Below are 23,460 nucleotides of genomic sequence, written 5' to 3' on the forward strand. Positions count from 1 at the left end.
GAATAGAGTAGGAACAAAAGCAAGGAGTGTGCGCTCTCTGTGTAATTATCAACCTTTCCAATTATTTTTGGCCAAATCAATAATTCATGAAAATTACCATTTGTCAAGACCTTAGTTAAATCCCATCCCTTGAGGAATGTGGTCCCCGGGAGAAATGATAGAACAAAGGAAATCCCAGAGACTTGGTGAAATATCCTCCACCTGGTCTCAAGCTAAACCAAGCCCCGACTCCATGCAGCTGAGGCCCCAGGATGTTCAGAAAGCATCCATCCTCCCAGGTGCCCTGCAAAGCACTGGTTCAGATTTCTTGATGTGTGTTCTTCAGAACAATGGATATTACTGGGTAAGGGTTAGGTAAGGGGAGTCTGTGGTCCAAAAGGCTTGCAATACAGAGGCAGTAAATAACATTTAGTGGAGATCCTTTCCGCAAAGCCATCGCAGAGATGATGATATGCTAATGTGTGTCACGAATATTCCAGAAAGGATACTATTTCCCAGATGTATTTCTATCAAGGATTGATTGATTGTCTTATGGAAGGATTCCCAGGATCATGGTCACATTTGGGGACACACTGGCCTCTTCTAATATAGCAAACAACAAGAAAAGATCTGATTATCCAAAAAGAGACTCTTGCTAGGAGCAAGTTCTGGTGCCAGTCATGATGGCCAGCCCTCCCTGACCACCACCCGGTTGTCTCTCATGCTTTCCTTCCTTTCTTCTCAGTCACAGTACTAAGAACACTTCTGACAACTACACTCTAAGCAACCTTTTATCTGCTATGATTTTCAATCTGGAGCAACTACCTGCTCACCTCTATTGCAAATGTCTACAGAGCCCTCCCTACATTCCCAACAATTCACACTTCACCAGGGTCCACTTTCCAGAACTCAAAGCTTAACATCAAATCTGGTTTTAGTCATCACCTCATTTTGATATTGAAAATGATTTCGCCTACAGCATGAGATTAAGAAGAACAGTGTATGATTTAGACAGTGGTGGAAACAGTGAAATGTCATTTTAGATTCCTGTGCCCTGAGGGGACAACTTGTAGCCCCAGCCCTATGGGCTAGAGTCTGAGAGTGACTTTACTTGGACATTTCCGTGGACATTGTCTGCTGCCCAATTATCCCACCTGCCTGTGCCCTCCGCATGTCCCCAAGTCAGGGGACATGCAGGCCCAGCTGCAAATACAGATGCTAAAACAGACTAGCAAATACGCCAGGCTAACTTTGAAAGACTTGGTTCTGCTGTAGTGCATGCGGAACTTTGGACTTCTTTTTCTTCACCTGCCGTGTCACCTCTATCACAGAACTTTACTTACCCTTCTTTGCTAGCTGAGACTTTTCATCCTTCTGTTTTTCTCTTTGCTAACATTTCATTACATGACTTCATGGCCAGCCCCAAAGGAACACTTAATAATGTGCAGTTGACTTTCAACTTTTCCAATTTACCCAGCACCCATATCTCAGAGCAATTGCTTTTATAGTTTTTCTTTGCTAGCTCTGAGTCTAAAAACAAAGAATCAGGCACTGTGTTTGAGATCTGAAGATCTTGGACCTGAACTGTTTGTCTCCTTGTTTTCGCTTTGTTGTTGTTGTTTGTTTGTTTGTTTTTAACTATACATATATATGATGTTTTGAGACCAAGTAGCTTTAGGTTCCAAGAAGGGCTGAGTCAGACTCCTAGTCTCCTAATAATGTTGGGACTAAAGTCAGATCAGAGTGAAATAGCTTCTATTCATGAATAATAGACATTTCAGGACCCGCACTGGGAAGATGTGCACATACAAGCCAAAGCAGGTGGATTTGCTGCATGAGAATAATCAACTGAATCTCAAAAGCACAGAGTCTAGTTTGTAGCAAACAAGCAAACAAAACCCAGTTTGTTAAACCCCTCACAGAGTAAACAATCTGTAATTATCGTGGTGAATTTTCTCCTTTTGTTTGTCCTAGGCTCTCTGGAGTTAGGTGACCTGGCCACTATTCAAGTTAGATCAGCAGCCTAGGGGTGGGAGAGCAGTCCAGATGGACAGGTGAGAGTAGATGTGTCCTGACTGGCCTCAGCTGGTGAACATAAGCAGCTCCAGCTGGGGTCATTGATTAGACTACCACAGGGATATCTGGTGCAATTAAGGGAGACATGATGCTCTAACAGCCCAGTGACAGTTGAAAACAATACCATCATCAACTACAGAGTGCATCAGTATGTGTAGTTAGTTACATGCTCCCAGGCAGAGATGAAACCAATGCCTCAGACCAAGTTTTCTGGTCTCTCGCTCACCTGTGCTTATCATATAGGGAAATTGGGATACAGCAGCTCAGGCTGTATCCTTCTAATATGGAAAGACTTGGGAAATGACAAGTCTTTCTTAAGCCCTTTCCTGACATACTTGTATCATTTACACCAACCCACCCTAGACAGGAAAAAGAACTATCATGCCTACAGCCCAGGAGTGAGGCCAGCTTTATTTGGGGTTAGAAGTGTTTGCCCTGGAGAAAGTCTGGGTGATGCTGTAAGAAGGGAAGGAAGATGCTCACCAGAGCCTTTAGTAGCTTCTCCATGCAGATAGTGGGAAAGACCTTCCCATGTGTCTCTCATGGGCCAAGGCAAAACTGGTCTGGGAAAGTACTAGAACCCATGTGACCTGACTTGATCTCACTGCATAAATTAGATCAGGATGCTGCTACTCAAAACATGCTCCTCAATCTGACAGGAAACTCTCATTGTAATTCACAAATCTTAAGGAAGTTCTGCTATGATTTGAAGTTTTATCAACCCCCAGAATTCATGGGTTAGAAAAACACGCCCCCTAAAGTCATGTGCTAATGACACTTCAAGGCAGAGCCTTTGGTAGGTGACTAAGTCATAAGGACATGGACTGAATCGATGGTTATCAAGGGACTGGGTTGGTTATCAAAGAGAGAGCAGGTTATAAAAGACAGTTTGGCAATTTCTCATGAGTCCCTCACCAAGTGATTCCTTGTTCAGCTTAGCCTAGGGATTTGACAGAGACTCTTCTCCAGTGAATAAGACTTTCATTAAAGGGTTCCTCCTTGGACCTCCCAGCCTCTGGGACTTTGGGGCAACCAAAACTTCTCTTACAAATTACCCAAACTCGGGTATTCAGTTAGAGCAACAGAACAGAGCATCCATGTGAATGAATGAATGTAAATTTGTTCATAGCTCACACAGGCTAATGATGCCTAAAGTTGGGTTTTCCCTGGCTTCTCATACTGCAGGTGAGGAGGGAAATTTTGAAAGGTCCTCAGTAATTGCTTGACTTCCTGTTTGCTCTAAAGGATGTTTTCTGGAAATCAAGTCCTAATGAAAGTTTTTAAAGGTAGAAGTGACAGAGGCAGAACTCTTGGGTGAAAGTACCCAGAAAAAAAAAGGAGTGCAGCTTCACCACTGTATGCTTAGGAGGGAGGTGTAAACCAGAGGGAGAGAAAAGGGATGGCAGGACAAAGGGAGGCTGACAGAGAGAAATGTCTGCTCCTGGGAAACTTTCTGAAGTGAATAGGTCATAGAAATATTTTCTTTTTGGGCCTTGTGCTTGCTAGGCAAGTGCTCTACTACTGAGCTAAATCCCCAACCCCTAGAAATGTTTTCTTAAAGAAAAAAAAAAAAAAAAAACCAGTAAACAAAAAAGGTTCTGGTTATGGATCGTCATCGATAGATGCTTATTGACTGCCTCTGTGTCACTATACTTACTGCTGGCACCCAAAATACAGTGCCCCCACCTGAATTCCTCTGACACTTGTTTTGAAATCTATGACCTCTCCACCCTCCTTCCATTTCCAGTAAATAACTGGATGTCACATTTGCTGTCTGTCATAAGGACGACCACTCCATTGGCACACTCCCCTGTCTTGACGTGAGAGGAAAAGCTCACTACAAAGACAAAAGGAGCCATGTCTATGTTCACAGACACCCCACCACAATGGAGACTCATAAAAATCATACAAGGTATTCAAGATCTGGCTCCTGCTTTTTATCCCCCGCCCCCATTTCTTGTGGTCTCTAACTCTCATCGATACCTTCCTTCCCCAGGACAATCGAGTAGTTTATTCCAACTGAAACATGGACTCTTCACAACACAGTACTGCCCCTTCTGGTCCCTTAGCCTTTCTTTCTCTCACTGAAACACCCCTGACCACATCCTCCAGCTCTTCTCTTGATTCATTGGCTCATTCAGCACATCTCTCCAGGGCACATCCTTGCATCAGGTAATATGTTGATCTTCTAGGTATGCCAGTGAGCAGTGATTGTGATTTCCTAGAGGTAATTATAGTGATGTACTGTACCCCCCAATATACTATGTCTCCAAATAATGTTTACCTGAGTATCAGAGGAAAAAGCCAGCCATTATATTAACATAGAAGTCAGGCAATGGTAGCATACACCTTTAATCCTATCACTTGGCAGGCAGGGATCTGTCTGGATCTCTGTGAGTTCAAGGTCACACTGGGAAATAGAGCCAGGCATGGTGATACATGCCTTTAATCCCAGCACCAACCATAGAAGTCTGGAGGTCTATATAGACAGACAGGAAGTGACAGAGCTGGGCAGAAAGAGGAAGTGATATAGCTGGGCTGAGAGAGCAAATGAGAGAACAGAACAGAAAGCCATATAGGTGTGGGTATACAGGAGGAGGTAGGTCTCTTTGGAAGCTGCAGAGTTGGTGAGGTGAGGTTAGCTGTGACTTTCCCTATTTCCCCGATCTCTCATGTTTTTTACCCCTATATCTGGCTCCGTGTTTTTTATTTAATAAGGCCATTTAGAAATTTGTCTACAGGTACTTACTGTAAGTAGGTGGCCAGAAGACAGAGGTGGCCAGACCTCTGTGTAGTTATGGTCCCTTCTGAGATTTTGAACCAGGAGCTTTCATAAAACCAGAGGCAATCTGGTAGTTTGTTGAGTAGTACAAAGTTACATTCTGATGAGCATGGGTAAGTATTTTGTCTTGTTAAGAGTGTAAGCTCATCAAACCCACGTTTCCCTACAGGTGGGACACAATCTCTTTGCACTGTCTCTTGTTCCTGCTTCAGAGCCTGGCCTGGATACATGACACCAGCCAGCTCCTGAGCTCACTGACTTCTATGTTGGTTGGTCCAGTAGGGTGTGCTGACTCCAGATGTCCCAGATGGAGATATGGATGGGGGCAAACAAGGGACAGCGGAGAGCCATAAGGATTGTTTCTAACTTATGCTTGCTTTCTGGGGAAGGGGAGGTTAAAAAAAAAAGTCTGCAGCAATGCTATCTGTGTTATCTGTTGTCTGTTTATTTACACACACACACACACACACACACACACACACACACACACACACACACACACACACACATACTACACCACCCCACACACTTCTTTTTCTGATTCCTTCCCAAGGAGGTCAACTTGGGCCAGGTGTAGTGCTTTGCTATGCAACTGTTCCTTCTAGCTATGATCCCCTCTCTGCTATGATCTGTCTGACTTTTGCAGATGTAAAGTTAGTTGCTTGGAGGCAACCAGCCCAGCAGTCCTGTGATAGACTCGGGCACTGTCGCTGCTTCTTCTCTATAAGCAAATCTTGTGTTGCTGAAGCGTCCATGAATTATCTGTAGTTGAATGCGGGTGTCTGACTCCCGTTGAGACCCTATAGGAATAGGGGCCTTCCTCCTCTGAAACAACATTGTCATCTAAGCTGCCACTTCAGTAGTGACAAGCTACATGTGGGTACTGAGCATCTGAAATGTGGCTTCAATTAAGTTGTGTAAGAAGTGGGAAATACAGACTACCTCCGAAGACTTGGATTAAAATAAAAAGAAGACGGGGTGCTAGTTCATGTTCTGCTGTTCAAACAGTCCCACAAAGTGGGCCAATAGATGTTTATTCAGCTTATGTTTCTGGATGCTGGAAAGTCTGGGGGTTTGGGGCCCCATCAGTAATACTCAGAGGGATGCACAGGTACAAAATCACCTCATGATGAGCTACAGGTGAACTTGGAGCCCAGCGCTTTCTAGATGAGAAAACAGATGTTCTGGTAACTGTGGGACTATTTGCTTTTAGAACAATTTTAAGCGGCCTCTGTTTTTGTTGTCTTCCGTCTACAAACCAGACTGAAATACATGGAGGAAAGTTTCAAAATATATTAAACCTTAAGTCAGTATTAAACTTCAAAGTGGTTTGTCAATATCCAATTTTCAGACATAATAGGACATGGAAACTTGGCAGGGTATGCTGCTCATCCTGGGCAAAGGCCAGCGTTTTCTGGCCCTAGAATCTAATCAGCTCTTCATTGGTTGGAGAATCAACTGTGATTGGTTGTTTATGAACACAAGACTATACCCATCAGTGAGTTCTTAGCCAGCAGGCCAGACATGATCCACTTCTATCCAAGTAAACATAGACTCAGTAGGACCCTGGGGAAGCTGAAAGACAACCCCTAACTTCTACTGCCTTGGTCAAATAGGGTACAGTCAGGAGGAGGAGAGAACATCTGAATGTCAAGGCTGGGCAGCCAGGATTTCAAAGTGAGGTGTCTGCTGAGCCCCTGTTAGCATGCTGGGTGGGGGTGGGGCAGAAAAATGTCTACCACAAACAGGGATTGGGATAAAGTGACCAGGGCACAGCCCACATTGCCAGCCTTTTTGAGGAGACAGCCAGAAATAAGGAAACAATAAAATTAGAACAAAAACGAAATACCTGGGGGCTGAAGAGATGGCTCAGCAGTTAAGAGCCCTGGCTGCTCTTCTAGAGGACCTGGGTTTGATTTCCAGCACCCATATCTAGGTTCACAACTGTAACTCCAGTTCAAAGAGATCCACCACCACCCCAGCTGGCACCAGGCATCCAGGTGGTACATAGACATACATGCAGGCTAAACAACCATACACATAAAATGAAAATAAATGAATAAAATTGAAAAACAAAACCCCCACGAAGTGACCTCAAAGAAAACAATCAAACCTCCAACATCTGCAGATTCTACTGACCACCTCCCCAGAAGCCAGTGACGGGCAGATTTTGCCCCTTTGTGACCTGCTCTGGAGTCACAGGAAGGTCATCTAGGGTCAGGGGAAGTAACAGGAAGAGGAAACCACTGTTTATGAAAGGACTCTTAACCCCAGAACAGTGCAAACACATCCTCACATACCATATGGGTGCGCAAAATATTGAACTTTACCAACAACTTGGCTATATGGGTTTGGAATCGGACCTACATTCCCTAAAATCTTAATTCCTACTTTTGATTTATTTATTGATCTACTTCCTAAGAGGTTCCTTCCTAGGTCCTGCGTGACTCTTAATCCTTTTCTGTAAGTCCAAGGGAAAAAGCAAGAGAGGGCTTGTCAAGGGCCCTCTCCGAGGAGAGAGAAGTAGAAGTCAAACTGCTCTCCAGAATTCTCTTTGCCCAGACAAATCGCGTTGTGGCCTGTCTTGGCCGCCAGGAACTCCTGAAAACAAAACTTCAGAAATCTCTGGGATGAAAAGGAGGGGATGGGAAGGGTGGGTTGGAGAAGGGCAGGGACACCACTGAAGTTGGGGCAAGAGGAAGCAGGGGACTGGGATCTGGGGAGTGTCAAGGCCGCGAAGGGCTAAGCTGAGCTGGAAAGGTTTAGGAACCCCTAATCCGGTGAGGGGCTGACGGAGTGGGCAATCAAGCACAGGCACTAACTGTCAGTCTGACAGCGGCCCTGAGACCTGGGGGTGGAGGGACTGTGGGGAAGGGGCGTCATCTCTGTCGCCACCACCCTCTCCAGTGTTTTGGGCTATGCCTCGCCACCGTTTTTTTTTTTTTTTTTTTCTTCCTTATTTCGGTCCCACCCCTCTGGCCCCTCTAGCCCGGCCCCTGCGCCTCTGCTGGGCACCCTGGCTCGGATCCCTGGGTTGGTCTGGCTGGGCCCGTTGACGTCACCACCAAGTTTGCTGTCCTTCGCGTCCCACGTGTGGCGGTAGCGGCCAAGGAGGCTGCGGGGAGCGTCTAGGAGCACAGTGGCAGTGGCCGATGACAGGTCCCGAGCAGAGGGTCCACTCCAGGCGGCTCCCAGCTGGGGCCCCAGAGGAGTGGGTAGACTTCCGGAGCGCCCCAAGAGGCCAGAAGGCTGGAGTTCCACTCAGAAAGAGGGACTACGGGGGACCTTGGTCTGTGCTGAGAGGATTTGAGCCAGGACTCCTTCCGAGCGCGCTCCTGGGAGGGCCAGGACAGCAGAGAAGCCAGCAGCTGGGAAAAGGGTCACTCGCTTTGTCCGGAGCGCACACAGCTCTGCGGTCCGGGAGCCCCGCGTCCCCTCCACAGGGACCGAGCCAAGGATGCACGGTCGCTGAGCCGAGATCCGCACCGAGTGGCCGCTCAGGACCCTGCTGAGCCCAGCGCCTTCGCCACCACCGCCGCAGAGACTGCCTTGCCCTGCGACTCGTGGGGGCCCAGGGGCGCCGAGCTCTGCTCAGCTAGGCTCAGGACGGACTCGGGCGCACTTCAGACCCGAGACGATGGTTTCTTAAGCACGGCCCCCGAACCCTTTCCTGTCCCTTCGTCCGGAGCCCGGGACCCCGAGAAGGGCTCGCGGCTTCTGGTCCCTGCTCCAGCTCTGGCAGCCTCCCCGCGGGGCAGCTCTCCCGCACGCAGGGGCGCTCCGGCGATGTGGCCGCAGGGCAGGGCGCGGGATGGCAGGGCTCCCTGCGCAGTCCCGGCCTAGCATGGCCCGCGCGTCGCCAGTCGCCTCCGGCTAGGATGGCCCCCTCGGGCCCCGCCGGCGCCCAGCCCAGCCCGGCTGAGCCACTGTCGCGCAGCATCTTCAGGAAGTTCTTGCTGATGCTCTGCTCGCTACTCACTTCCCTCTACGTCTTCTACTGCCTGGCTGAGCGCTGCCAGCCCGGATCAGGCCCCGTCGCGGGGGTCCCGGGGCGCGGCGTCCCTGCAGGACCGAGGGAGCTGGCGGCGTGGCCCGCGGGGGCGCAAAGGAAGCGCCTCCTGCAGCTGCGGCAGCGGCGGAGGCGCGGGCGGTCCGGGCCAGGCGACGGCGGCGACCAGGACGAGCAGAGCCCCGGCCTGGCCGCGGCTCCAGGAGGCTCCGGGGCGGGAAGCAGCGTGGTGGAGGCCCAGTCGGGGACCCTGGCCCTTCTCTTGGACGAGGGCAGCAAGCAGCTGCCGCAGGCCATCATCATCGGCGTGAAGAAGGGCGGCACGAGGGCGCTGCTGGAGTTCCTGCGCGTGCACCCCGACGTGCGCGCCGTGGGTGCCGAGCCCCACTTCTTCGACCGCAGCTACCACAAGGGTCTCGCCTGGTACCGGTGAGCGAGGGGACCCCCATGGGTGTTTCTGAGCGCAGGCCGCGCAGAGGGGGAGACTTGGGAGGGGTGGCAAAGGGGAAGCAGTAGCTGTCCCCAACTAGGGCTTTCATTCCTCCCTTCTTCTCTTTTTGGGGAGGGGCAGATTGAAAGAGGAAAGGGGGTTGTCTTGATTTTAATCCTCAGGACTCCCTTTTCCCCCAAAACAGCCTGAAGTCACCCTTGTATGTGGATAAAGGAAAAGGAAAAGAGTTTCCTTTAAAATTAGAAACCTATTCATCATTACTAGGTTATCTCTCCAAAGGAAGCTTGTTTCTATTCCTTTATCTTTGGGGTAATTCCCTGTGGTTAACACGGTATTTGCTCTGGTATTTATTTGCCTTGACCCTTTGCCAGATAGTTGTCCAAGGTGGTAAGTCATATAGAGACTTAGTAAAAGTGTCAAGTGCCGGGGAGTCCATGTAGTTTGGATAATCTATGTTCCAGCAAGTGCCAGCAGCCAATTGTAGGATCTTTAAGGACATTTCCTTGGTAATACCATTGGCCTGACAGAAACTTTTTTAAAGTGCTCCGAACAAAATTATCTTTACAAATAAGATAGCTAATTTTAAAAGGGAAAAGAGGTTTTTTGTTTTTGTTTTTGTTTTTGTTTTAAAAAAAGAAAGAATCGTGGAAAAAAGCATGGAAGTAAATCTCACTGACAAGGTAAGCTTATTTGCCAGTGTCGAATTCAGATTACCTATAATATAAGAGTTAGCCAAACTCTAATAAATTCTAGCGTGGCCTGGACTTGGTTTGTGGTTAAAAAAAATACTGACCCCCCCCCCCTTTCCAAGTTCAAAGAAAAATCATATGGTTAGAATTTTCCCATTTTATAAAGTTCAGCCTGTTCATAAAATATTCATTCTCATTATAACTGAAACAATATTAGAAAAGTTATGACACAATTGAGATACATTCCTAAAACAGAGATGGACATGATGTGAGGAGTGTATTCACGTGCAGGGTCAAGAGCATGTTCAGATTGATTTCAGGAGCTGAATTTATAGTTTGGTCTTTAAAAAAAAATCTGATTCAAACATTAAACACTTCTAAAAACAGTAACTTTCCATTCATTGGAAAGAAAAACAATCAGCCTTCCCCGATACAGAATATATATCATTTAAAATCATCAGCCACTTAAAAACCTCCCCCTCCCCGGTGTTTCCGTCATTTGCGGTGTTCCCTCTGGGAAGCGCTTATAAACTGACCTGTTGAATCTGGACAACAGGTCCTTCTTCTCAGCACAAAGGCGGTTCTGTGCTATTCCTCAAGGACACAAGAAAGAAGTGATTAAACACCCTAAAACTCTTATCTATAGCCGACCGAATTGAATTTGGCCTCATACAGTGCTGGTAGGGACACATTTCAAACCATCAGTCCGAAACATCTAGGCCAGCCATGGGCTCTGAGGAACTATTAAATATGGTGAAATATTTAGTGCTAACCTCCTTTATTTTCGTTTTGCTCTATAAACCTTATTTCCACAAGGTAGGATTGTTTCTTCTTATTCCAACAACATCTATTTGAGGGCACAGTATACCTATAGACCTGGATCTGATTTTCTGTAAAACCTTCTGAAATCATGTAAAAGCAGGAAGGTTTTGAGGTAACTAGAAACACAACTACTTAAAAAAAAAAAAGGCAGGGATAAAAAGAAAAAGAAAAAGTCATAAACTTTGAGGCCGCCCTGCCCTTTGGAAACTGGATGCATGCTATGAAGGAAATCTCCTTGGGTTGTTTACCCCGGCAGAGGAGTTCTATAAAGCAATTTATGGTGGTTACAAAAATAACTGCACAGTAGACTTCATGGTTTGGTGAATTTAATTTTCCAAGTGTCGGAACAATGTCTTTGTTTTAACATTCACAGTGAGTGGTTTTTTTTTTTTTTATTGAATGCATAAATTTAAGCTCACTGAATTATATGAAAAACTCCTTTTAAAAAAAAACCAACAACCTGTGGAGCCTGGATTATGGGATTATTTAATGAAATTTCCCCCCCTAGTTCTTTTTCATCTTGACTCTGAAATTGGGGTTTGATGTCTATGAGAAAGACTGAAGACTTAACTCTGTGAGAAAACCCCACACAGAATGCCTTGAAGCTACTGTGCATTTGGGCTACTTATATTTACCTAATATTCAGAACAAGGATCTGGGCAGACCTTCCTAAATTGCCCCAAATTTGCAATAGAGAATTTCTACCACATATTTAAGACCACACACACACACACACACACACACACACACACACACACACACAGAAAGAGAGAGAGAGAGAGAGAGAGAGAGAGAGAGAGAGAGAGAGAGAGAACAAAAACAAACTTTCTATTGTAAATTTGAAGAGAAGAAAATTAGGGAAGAGAAAAATATGGGTAGTATCTTTAGATGCTTGTTGACATGAGGGATATTTAAAAAAATGTCTAGCCTCTGTTTCTCTCTTCCCTCCCTTCATCCCTCCCACCCTCTCTTTCTCTCCCTCCCCCTCTCTCTTTCTTTCTTCTTTCTTTTAACTGTTTGTCCCAACAACAGTTTGCTGTAGTACTGCCCCCTACTGTCCTCACAAAGGGAGAAAACTCCCTCTTTTAGGAAGTTTGAAAAAAATCTTTTGGACAAGGAGTTTGAGAGTTAGAAACTCCTGTTGCTGAGTTACTTCTATATATTTCCACCACTGAGAAGAAAATAAAATGTAAGCTATGTTTCCAGAGTAGAGTATAAATCATTCTTTGAAAAACTTTATAGTAAAATGAAAACGAATGTGTTATTCAGCATCTAAACAGGATGATCTTCTCATTGATTTAGTGTATTTGATGTCTCAACAAGTTTTCTGGCAATGATGGTGTGTGTGGAGACTTGTTCCTAATCACTCAGGACACTCCAAGGGAGGTTTCTGGGTAGGGATTTGAAAATCATTCCTCATGACTTATTTAGCAAGACATGCTATCAATGCAACAAATACCTGTAGCTTTCATGTCACATGACAGAAGTCATTGGAAGCAAATGGTATCCATTTCCATTGCCTGAGTGGTGTGGTCACAAAGGAAAGGGGAAATCATTTCACTCTCTTCAAAATGTGGAGATTTTACTGGAAGTCCAGACCAGTGGCCTCTATTGTAGTTCAAGGGCAAGTGAGTTTTAACTGCATGAGAAAGGCCCTCTTCCTGCTTGTTTATTACCCCTGCAGAGGTAATCCACTTTCCCTACAGAGACAAATGACATCTATTTGTAAACCATTTAAATAAACTACAGATGTACATATCATGCATGTATACACTTCTCCTTTAGTATCTGTAGGGCATTGGTCCCATCCCCCTGTAAGTAACGAACTTCTCAGATGCTCAAGTCCCTCTTATGAAATGGTACAGTATTTGCACATAACTTAAAGCATCCTCCTCTGCACTTTAAATCATGTGTGCATTATTTATAATGCGTGATACAATGTAAATTTTATGTAAAGAGCTGCTACAGTATTGTCTAGGGAATAATAACAGAACAAAGTCAGGACATGTTCAACACAGATGTAATTTTTTTCTGCATGTTTTCATACGCAGTTGGCTGAGTCTCTGGATGTACAACCTGTGGATATAGAGGGTCTGCTATGCATCTGTCTCTCCTCTATACATCCACATATCCACATAAACACATATGCTTGTACACGGCCCCTGTAACATTTGGCCCATGATAGATAGCATTCATTATGCTGTCTTTGGTGCTAGCATGTTCCACATTTTAACTCCCTTCATTAGCAAGTCCAGACCATTTCATCAGAGAAGAATATCACAGTACAGCATACAGTAAAGATAAAATTCCTCAGCTTGGAGTTTTGGAGTTAGTGTTCTTCTGACTTCATCAAAATGTGAAAATTTTAACCTTTCATGATCATGGTCTTATTTTTCAAGGCCACTAGAGAGTCAACTTGAGCAGAGGAACTTCTGGCTTCTGGAAGAACTCTTCATTTTGTGGCAGCTGGGAGCAGCTGCAGAGTACCCCCAGGAACCATTCCCACCCTCTGCACAACCAACCCCTTCTGCACAAAGAGTTTGAAATTTAAGCCAAAGGAGGTGCAGATCCTGGCCACCCATGCAAGGTCATATGGCCTGAAGTCCAGAAACTATGTCCTTGAGTAAGCAAAGAACAAGGGCTGAGGAGGACTCTGAGCCCAGGGGAACCATGTCTGTGGAGAAAAATGGAGCTATTTCTTCCATGAATATAATTCCCAGGAGCTCTGAGTGACTGGATATGTCCCACCTGTTGTCATTGTCTGAATTCTGGGTTCTACCCCTGGAGATGCCAATGGTAATTTAATCAGCTGTGTGTGTGTGTGTGTGTGTGTGTGTGTGTGTGTGTGTGTGTGTGGTGTGGTGTGTGTGTGTGTGTGGTGTACATGTATATGTGTGTAGAAGTCGATATGTAAAGATGGGGAAGGGGTGGAATTTGTATGAAGAACTTCATTAAATGGTTAGGGAATGACTTAGATGTGCCGGGTATAGAAGAGGCATCAATTATCCCAGAGTTGATATACCTTAAGTCTATACTTCCTTGTGTATGCATCCCTTTATAATCTGAGGGGTACAATGTGCTGACACACTTTGTATGAGAATGCAAAGACAGTCTCTGGGTGGAAATCCCCCACAGCATTGTGATCTCCTGCCCCACCTTCCCTTAAAAGAAAACACTCTGGCCCAAATATTTGTCTCATATAAATAAACCAGTTGATTGGCCAGGGAAGAATAAGTGCCAAGTCTGTATTTTAGAGGGGTCATGGGAATAAAGTAAGCCTGTGCAATTAATGACAACAGGGGCTAACCTTACATAGACCAGATGTTCCCATCATGAAGAATGTTGGTCACAAAGCAAACAAACCTCCTTGATATAAACAACTATAAGAACTGGTCATCTCCCTATGGGACACATTTGAACAACTGTAAATTGTAGTCCCCACCAGTTCTATTGCTTGGTCCAGGCAAGAACCCTGTGTGAGTAGCTCTTTTCCTGAGGGGGGAACACCTTCCATCCCCACCTCATAGAGGTATGGCCAATAAAGAGAACTGGTTTTGCCAGGCACAGCACCTCACCTTGTAACCCCAGCACTTTGGAGGCTGACCGGGGAAGACCACATGTTTCAAACTAGCCTGACTCCCTAGTGAGGCACTACATCAAAAAAACAAGATACAAAACTCAATAATCGAGTGTAGTGTCTTGGTCTGTGTTTCCCAATAGTATTAAACCTTGAATGTCTGAGGATTTTGTTTATCCTTAAGCAAGGTGTTAAAATTGTGGAAGTAAAGTTTCTTACCAGATAAGTGCTTTTCATGTATGCACAAAGGAGAGAGACTGGGCCGAAGCAATGCTTGCCCTCTGCCCTTCTCCTTAATCAGATGCTCAGCACTTCAGGATGTGTGTTCATCTGATACAGTTTAAAAATCTCTGTGGGCTACATGAATACAACTATTAAGAAAACATATGTGAAGCCAAACTTTAGAAACTAAGCCAGTGCTCCATTCTCTCCTAATTCCTGCTTCCAATGATACAACCCTTGAATAGTTGGCATTTCTCCGGTGCCGAACACACAAGATTGCCCTTGGGTCACTTGAGTTCTGTACTGCAGAATACAGTTTTAACTGGTCTCAGGAGTTGTCAGATGATGGCAGATGTGTGGCAGGAAAGGGGGAGTGTTTATTAATAATGCAGTTAAGTACTTGCCATTAGGAATGCAAGAGAGATTCTTTGAAAGGGTATAAACAAAATTCCTTCTCGCTTGAGAGCAGCCTAGTTTGAATGTGATGTGTAGCGCCACCTAGTGATCAAATGAGCAGTCAGTAAATCTTCCTGGAGAGTTCTAAGGTACATGTTAAGGTTGTTTGTACTCTTGTAGAAGAGAAAATTGAAGGGGGGGGAGAGAGGGAGAGGAGGGAGGGAGCGAGAGAATAACGAACTATGGAACACTTATATAACAGGTACCATCCACCTAGGACAGCTGCTGCATTTTGCCTCTTATAGGTAGGGACAGTTCCCTTATTTTAGGCAGGCAGTTTACTCTTTGGAGAGAACTAAAAGAGACTTGACTTGACAATAAACCTGAAAAGCAAGATACCAATGATTAGAGGATTTATATTAGAAATGTGTATGAGGAAGGAATGCCATATGCCTCAGATTACTTCTGTTAGTACGTTTTTGCCTCTGTTTCTGAAAGCTGGCTTCAGAAGAAAACGCTTCCAGATGACTTTATTGCAGGCTTATTCCTTCTCCTGTGTGGTGCCGGCTCTGGAGGAGGGTCCTGTGTTCTTAACCGAAAAAGAGGCGTACAGAAGCCAGCTTAACCCTTGGAGTACCTGCCTCGTGCTCATCCAATGCAGGACAACTCGTGGGACAGCATAGGAGTTGGAGATGCATTCCTGTGCCTAAGGGCAGGTGGAGTCAGGTTAAAACAGTGCAAGAGAGAGGCATAGGAACATTATTACTAGAAAACTGGCAGAAGAGACTTTAACCAAGTTGCTTAGCAGTGGAGGTCAACACGCCCTTTGGCTGAGTTCTTGTCCATTTACCTGATACTACTCAAGGAACATAACTTTCATCTGTGGGGTGTTTTTCCCTGCATCCAGAACTCATGTAAATATGACACCCCAAGAAAACCCAAATTGAGCAGCACTCTACATCACACTGGTTCAGCCTAGAACAGAAGAATAAGTGTTTTGGGAACAAACTAGGCATGTGTGAATGATATGGGTAGTTGACTGAATGGCATTAGGTGGTAGCTTCCATGTACTTGAGGCTTCACTTACCAGTGGTCAATCACAGTCTGAAAATACTAATGCAGAATCCTGGAAACAAAGAATTCATGCGTCTTAAATTTCGTGCCTCTCTGGAGAGCAGGATGAAATCTCTTGCTTCTCTGCATAGCGTGTGAGTCACCCCTCTGTCTAGTGTATTCACATTGTATATAACTGTAGCTGAATGTTTTGGGGCCATTTGTAGCTGGAAGTTTTCCTGTGTCCACAGCCACTCAGACCCAAGCAAACACACAGAGGCTTATATTAATTAAAAACTGCTCAGCCATTAGCTCAGGCTTACTACTGACTAGCTCTTACACTTAAACTCAGCCCAATTCTGTTAATCTATATGTCGCCATGTGTTCTGTGGCTTTACCTGTGTGCCAGTACATGCTGCTCCTTGGACAGTGGGCTGGCGTCTCCTCACTCAGCCTTCCTCTTTCCAGAATTCTCCTTGTCTGCTTATCCCACCTATACTTCCTGCCTGGCTCCTGGCCAATGAGCATTTTATTAAACCAGTGTATAAAAACATTATCCCACAGCATATAATACCTACCCACTTAGCAGTCATCTCCCTTCTCAATTCCTCTCACCAAGTATCCCTATGCCCCTGCGATGCAACTAATCCTTATTTCACGTAATACTGAAAGAAGCACAGGAGAGGGTATGCTGGCCACTTGAACAAGATGAAGAAGAGGCACAAAGTGCTTCCCTTAAGTGAAAAGTCCAAATCTCAGTCAAGAAAGATAATTTCTATTGAATGCTGACTTGCTGAGGTCTATGGCAGAAAGGAATCTTCTGTCTGCAGAATTTTGAAGGAAAGAGAAAGCTATACAAGTTTTGCTGGCAATGCCCCAAACTGCAGAAGCTGTGGCCATAACACATAAGTGCTTAGTGGAGCAGTAAAGGCCATTACATTTGTGTGTGAGCACATATAAATGGTTTGCATTTAGTGCTGTGCTATGTCAGGCACTCTCTGGGGTTCTCAGAAGAATTCCAGGGTGAATAGAAGGAGGGGTTACTTTCAGAGGTTTGTATGCTTTGTTTCTTGTTTGGAGATGCCATCTCTGCATGTAGCCCAGGCTGGCTGCCTCAGTCTCCCACGTGCTGGGATTATAGGTGTGTGCTACCACACCCAGTCTAGTTGTCCAAGATGAGTGTCTTAGTTTTTATCAGTGTGTTATACTTGACCTGTACCTGTATAATGTAAACCCCTGGGGGGTGGTAAAGTTTATATACTGAGAATTTCTTCATGCTGTTTTGTGCAATTTAAATACTTACAATTATTCTAAAACCCCACATGAAGACAACAAAGCAATCAAGAAGAGCTTATGGGACAGCCGAGGCAGCTTGTGCTTAAGTACTATACACATTCTGTGTGTCCCATGCTCCTTTACTTTGGAAGGCCCGAGTGGGCTGGTTGCTTCCCACCCTCATGGCACCTGTTGCTTCCAGGGATGAGTCTCCCCTCCTTTCAGAGCAATGCTTCCCCCTGGCTCACCCACAGAGACAGTGCCCTTCCCTTCTCTCTCTCCTAGATGGCAGGCGCAAAGTGAGCAAGGATGAAAAGTCCCCACCCCAAAACTCCCTCTAGGGACAGAGGAGCCTTTGCTCAAGTGACAGGACTTGAGAAACAGAGCCAAACTAGGAGTCAGACAGATGAGACACAAGGCTTCTTAAAAACAATTTTTTTAAAAAAACATTTTTTTTAAAAAAGGTTTATTTATTTATGTGTATGGTGTTTTGCATGTGTATGATGTGTATGGCATATGGGTGTTTTGCCTGCACGTACATCTGTGCACCACAAGCATGCCTGGTGCCTGCAGACATCAGAAGAGGGTGTTGGATCCTCTGGAACTGGATTGACACATGGTTGTGAATCACCATGTGGGTGCTAGGAACCAAGCCCAATTTCTCTGCCAGACCAACAAGTGCTCTTACCCACTGAGCCATTTCTCCAGATCCCCTATTATCTTTTCCAATTTTATCTACAAACATAGGAAGAGTAGACCTCAGAGCTGGGGAGCTAGTTTTGGGGTCTGGATGTGGGCTGTGGTTACAACAGGGCTTGGGCTGTCCAGGCCAGCTTACATAGATCACGCACTAACTGGGCTCAGTGTCTCTGCTATGGTGTAGACGCTCCCAGAACACCTGAAGCCATCGCTGCATTCCAGATTGGAAGAGGTGGAGAGAAAGTCCCATTGCAAAGTGTGGGAGAGCCCAGGACGGGGCATCCTTTAGCTGAGTGGCTTCTCTTGCTGGAGCCTCTCTTTTCTGCCAGCATTGTCAGACTTAAAGTCCCTGTCTAGGTGGCATGCTGTCATTTTTTGTGCTGTTTTTAACCACACAGTTGCCAATCTGGACTTCTCATTGATCAGAGTGATGAAAATCTCCCCCCAAACATTTCCCCTTTGATATTTATAACAAGTGTAAAAATAACTTATTTATTTTTACTTATCATATATATGTATTAAATAAGTAACCTAAAACTATTTATAAATACTAAAAATTCCACATTCCCTCTCCCTTTTTTTTTTTTTTTTAAGGAAAGCAAAGCAACACCATCTCCCAGAGCCCCCAGGAAGCCAGCAGTGCTTCATTTCAATGGTTGATTGTTCTGTCGTTAGTGGATATGTTTTAGACATCTCTTGTGCAAGGGATGGATATAGATGCTTGTGCAAATAAAAATAATTTTTGTGATTTAATACCATTCTTTACTTTTGGCATTCCTTTCCACTTTTGTGGGGGGAAATGTGCCCTTTAAAACTATTTTTTTTAAAACAGCAAACAAAATATGTGAGCCTTGTAAGGTGTATTTGACAAAACCCATTACTCCAGATGTAAAGTGGCCGGAATCAATTGTGTTGAGCCTTCACTGTGTGCTGAATGAGATGGACGGTAGTCCAGTTGACCTTAGTAGGATCAATATTTTAAATATGTCTTGATATTTCCTGCATTCTACACACAAAACAAACCCTGTAGGTTTGGAAAAGGAAAGTAACTCACCCAACATGACAGAGTGAAGTGACTCCAGGTTGACCCACATCTGGGTCTCCAGTACGTTCTGCCTCCTGGGCATCCCGGGATGCTCTCTGACAGAAATGTCCATATGTATCTCTGGCCTAACTATTCAGTCATCAGGGTCCCAGAGATGCTGGCTACTGAAAGCAGCCCATGTAGTTTTGGTTCGATTTGATTCAGGAACCCATTAATTATAAAACTGGGCAGCACTATTTGATTCTGATCAGGGGCCATTAGTTAATTGGGCAACTAATCCTGTTGAGTATATTCATAATAGTGAACCAGCCAATTGGCTCTTTCTACATCCATTAAAAAATAACAATATTCACTAAACAGCCTCTTGAGTGAGCTGAGCGTGGAGCTTCTGAGCTGCTACATACAGAAGCTAAAACAAGGCAGGGATGTGATGGGAAGGGTTCTTGCACTCCTACAATAGGGCTCTGGTCAGGTGGTAGCTGTGCCCAGTGTCTGGAGTCACCAGATGGCCGTGAGGTCTCCTTTGCAGTGTATGGAGCTCCACCAGGCCTTCTCCTTCTATGCTACTGAGTCTCTATGCACCTTTGGACTATTTTTTTCTTTTATTCTTAAGATATGTTAGTACCCCAAGTCAGAACACAGCCCACTGTTAACCATCACTCTTCCATCATTATTGTAGTCCTGCCTTATGGTCATCATGAACATAGAGCCTGTCCACAGTGCCCAGGCCACAGCCACATTTGCCCTAACCATTGACAACTGTGTCCCCTCTAAGTGTGTGCAACGTGACAGAAACTCCCCTGGGCTGGGACCGGTTGAAGCAGAACCTTCCGTTGCCCCAGTACTGGTTAATTAATGCTTTGACTTGGATTGAATCTGGTCACTCTTCATCTACCTGGTTGTAGATGCTTTCCTCGGCATCTTGACTGTTGTTGGTTTGGGGCCTCTCTAGCCTGCTTGGCCCTTGGATCCTTATAACTCATTTGTGTTTTATGATGTTGCCTGCTTGTAAAAGACCAGCGGGAGAAACCTGAGTCCAACCAGAGAAGGCTTTGTTTTGTTTTGTTTTGCTTTTTACCCTCTTGAGTGTTCAGAATAGGAAGCAATCAATCAAATTATGGAAATAAAATTCCTTTGTCATATTCAGCAGTCTTACTTGGGTTAGATTTCTTTTCTCACTAGGAAATATCCAAGTGGCCAGGGTGAGTTTAATGGCAAACTCAAAAATGATGTGTTTGTTATTGTCATAAATTCTTGCAGATTCTCAACAAGTTCAAGTATTTAATAAAGAGATCCGGATTAAACCTAGTTTCTTTCTCTCTCTCTCTCTCTCTCTCTCTCTCTCTCTCTCTCACACACACACACACACACACACACACACACACACAGGGAGAGAGAGAGAGAGAGAGAGAGAGAGAGAGAGAGAGAGAGAGAGAAAACTCCCAGCAGACAGAACCTTGCTTAACTGAAGCCATGTTTGCCCTTTGCCCTGTCTTGGGGTTTTGAAAATCTCTGGGAGAGGGAGAGAAATGGTCCCCAAATACTGTGATTTTATGTCACACACAATGATTTTTTTAAAAGATTTATTTATTTATTATGTATACAGAGGAAGGTGCCAGACCTTATTACAGATGGTTGTGAGCCACCATGTGGTTGCTGGGAATTGAACTCAGGACCTCTGGAAGAGCAGTCAGTGTTCTTAACCTCTGAGCCGTCTCTCCAGCCCACAGACAATGATTTTAAGTAAACAAAAACTTGTGCTTATTTTTTTCTTTCTTTTCAAAAACTTCCCTGCTGGACTGTCATTATTCTCGCAGTTTCTTTCATCATCAAATGTGGGTTAGCTTCTTTTTTCTCTCTTTAAGAAATAAAGTTGGTTTGTTTTTCTTCCTAATGGGGCCTTGCTCTTTCTTCTTGGTGTAGGAGGTCTTGGGATTGCAACAGTATCTGTTTAAAAGGCTTTTCCTGAAGCCAGAGTTTCCCTTAGAATGCCCAGGGAGGGTTCAATGATGGAAAGAAAACAAATTGGATCTGGTTTATATTTGTATGGGGGAGGTCATGGGGACCTAAGGCTTGGGATGAAAATTCCTGGGATTTCCAGGTGTGTTTGCCTCTCGGCAATGGTGGCAGTCAGTAAGAAAGCTAGAGTTGAAGGAATGAGTTCTCTGCTTCTGCTGACCTTGGCGGGAAGAGAAGCAGGCTCATGATTTCCACGTCTTTTGACAGGTCAGAAGAACATAGGAATACTCATGCCTGAGTCCCCTGGGAGAGAACGTACCTCTTGGAAATCCATGGGCAAACTGCAACTAATCAGTATGTGTGCAGCTGCCCCATCCGAGGAGGCTGATGCTGCCTCACAGACTGATGGTACTGAGGATCAGAGTTAGATAAAGGAAATGTGGTGGGTGCTGCAGCACGTGACTCTCAGGAATGCATAATAAAACCAACCTTCAAAAAAAAACATGGAGGTACTCTACAGCTATAATGGAATACAATGGAGCAAGTTAGAGTGGGTCCCGCATGCCAGGGAGAGCTGTATCACTTGAACAAATTTCATTTTTGCCATTTGCTACATAAGGCAGTGCATGCAGAAGCTTGGGGTGTAAAATCTGACTGTTACAGTGCATGGTAACTTAAAATAAAATTGGAAACACCAACTAGTATAATGGGAAGTGTAGCTGAAGAGGAACAGGCAAGGGTGTTCAGGGCCTGGGGATTGGTACACCATTTTATAATAAAAATATAATGATCCCCCTGTCCCTACAACCAGGTCAAGACCCAGAAGTTTGCTTTGTTTTGTTTTACTGGTAAGAGCCAGACAACTCACACTTCTGGCCATATGGAGCTTGCAATGTGGTCCCTGGATGCCTCTCCCTGTCGTTAGCTCCTGAGCTGTCACTGACAACCCGACACTGCCCATAGCTATAGCTTGCAGACTTTGGAGTTAAGGTGATGTTTTTACATAACCATGGCTCTTCCTTTTTCCATTACCTCTTGCTACTCTCTGCAGAGCACCAACCAGGGACATTTGGGGGACATGTGACTGATGCACAGGGCAGGCCATTAAGCCCTGCCCTCATCCTAATCTGTGGCGGCAGTTGCTCTAGCATCCTGCCTTGCAACAGCATGGCAGTAGCCCAGGGGAACTGGAGCTGTGAAGAATGGCTCCAGATGAGACCATTTTGTAGAAATGCAATTATTGGCCCAGCTACAAACATTCTGTCTTGGAAGGGACACACAAACACCAAAGTAGCTGCCACGTGTTTCTTTATTTTTAAAGCTTGATCGTCCATTTTGATGTTTCCTAGGCTTTGAACTTGAGTGTGTTTGGTTTACAGCTCTTCTCTGGTCACACCCCCTTCTTCCTTCTGCCTTTTGTGTATTTGTGGGGACACAATGAAGGAAGTCTGGCTCATTACCACCAGACCTACAATCTGAGCAACGATCTCCCAGTGTGGATGAGTTTGCCATTCTGTCTGTGTGTGTGAAGAGATGTCAAGTTGGAAATAAAGGCTGGGCAAAGATTTTTCTAGGATCAGCAGGTGACATATTTAAAGAGTTTGGGCTTTATTTTAGATCTTCTCTATCTAACAGGAAAGTAGACATGTAATCCAAACATCCTTATCATAATGGAAATACTAATTATATTGTTTGGTAAGCACAAATTGTATAATAGATTGGATTATCACATTATATTTTATAAATAGGCACAATTGCTAGCTACATCATTAAAATAATTTTTTAAAGCAATGTAATGGAAACTATCTCTGCAAGTCAAGCATTCTATCCAGTACACCATTTAAATGACATGGATAAGGAGGAAAAAGAATTTTAACAATATTATAATTAAAAACAATATGTGTACAATATAGTACAGTATATAATCACAATAAAACTGACTAATAAGATAGCTTGCATACATTTCACACTGATGCACAGCTCAATTCTTCCTGGCTGCCCTTTCAAAGGTCCGTAATCCCAGGAAACTGACTGCCATCATGGTTCCATGCAGCTCTGGACTGGCTGGTGGAGGTCTGGCATTGCACACTGCCTCTGGTTTGACTTTGGAAACCCAGTCTTCCTTGGTGGCATATGGATTCACAGCCACTTAGATGGCTATTGAGGGACCGGGAAAATGGTGAAGGACTGAGGATGGGCTTTGTCTGCAGGGATTATAAACCTTCGAGGGATGCTACCAGTGATGAAGGAATGGACAGATACCACAGAACAGTTAAGCATTTTGTCGTGAGTTTATTGTATTTAGTAGTAATGGCAGTGGTGGCAGTGAGGGCAGAGGGGAGGAAGAACCCCTCCAAAGACATTGGAAAAGGAAGTGCTGCCACCTGCCAGAGTGATTGAGTATGTCAGAGCCCTGCAAGCACCCA

The 23,460-nt window shown here is 44.9% G+C and overlaps 1 protein-coding gene across 1 annotated transcript in view; it reads left to right on the plus strand.

Annotated features, from left to right (window-relative positions):
- Positions 1–7,859: 7,859 nt before the first annotated feature.
- Hs3st3a1 (heparan sulfate-glucosamine 3-sulfotransferase 3A1) overlaps positions 7,860–23,460 on the plus strand; it is an 88,446-nt gene continuing 72,845 nt past the window's right edge. The window contains exon 1 of the mRNA XM_036196980.1: positions 7,860–9,275. Within this exon, the coding sequence (XP_036052873.1) occupies positions 8,716–9,275 (560 nt within the window). The 5' untranslated portion in view covers positions 7,860–8,715. The remainder of the gene's footprint in view (positions 9,276–23,460) is intronic.

The sequence above is a fragment of the Onychomys torridus genome, chromosome 8 (assembly GCF_903995425.1).
Source record: "Onychomys torridus chromosome 8, mOncTor1.1, whole genome shotgun sequence".
Lineage (NCBI taxonomy): Eukaryota > Metazoa > Chordata > Mammalia > Rodentia > Cricetidae > Onychomys > Onychomys torridus.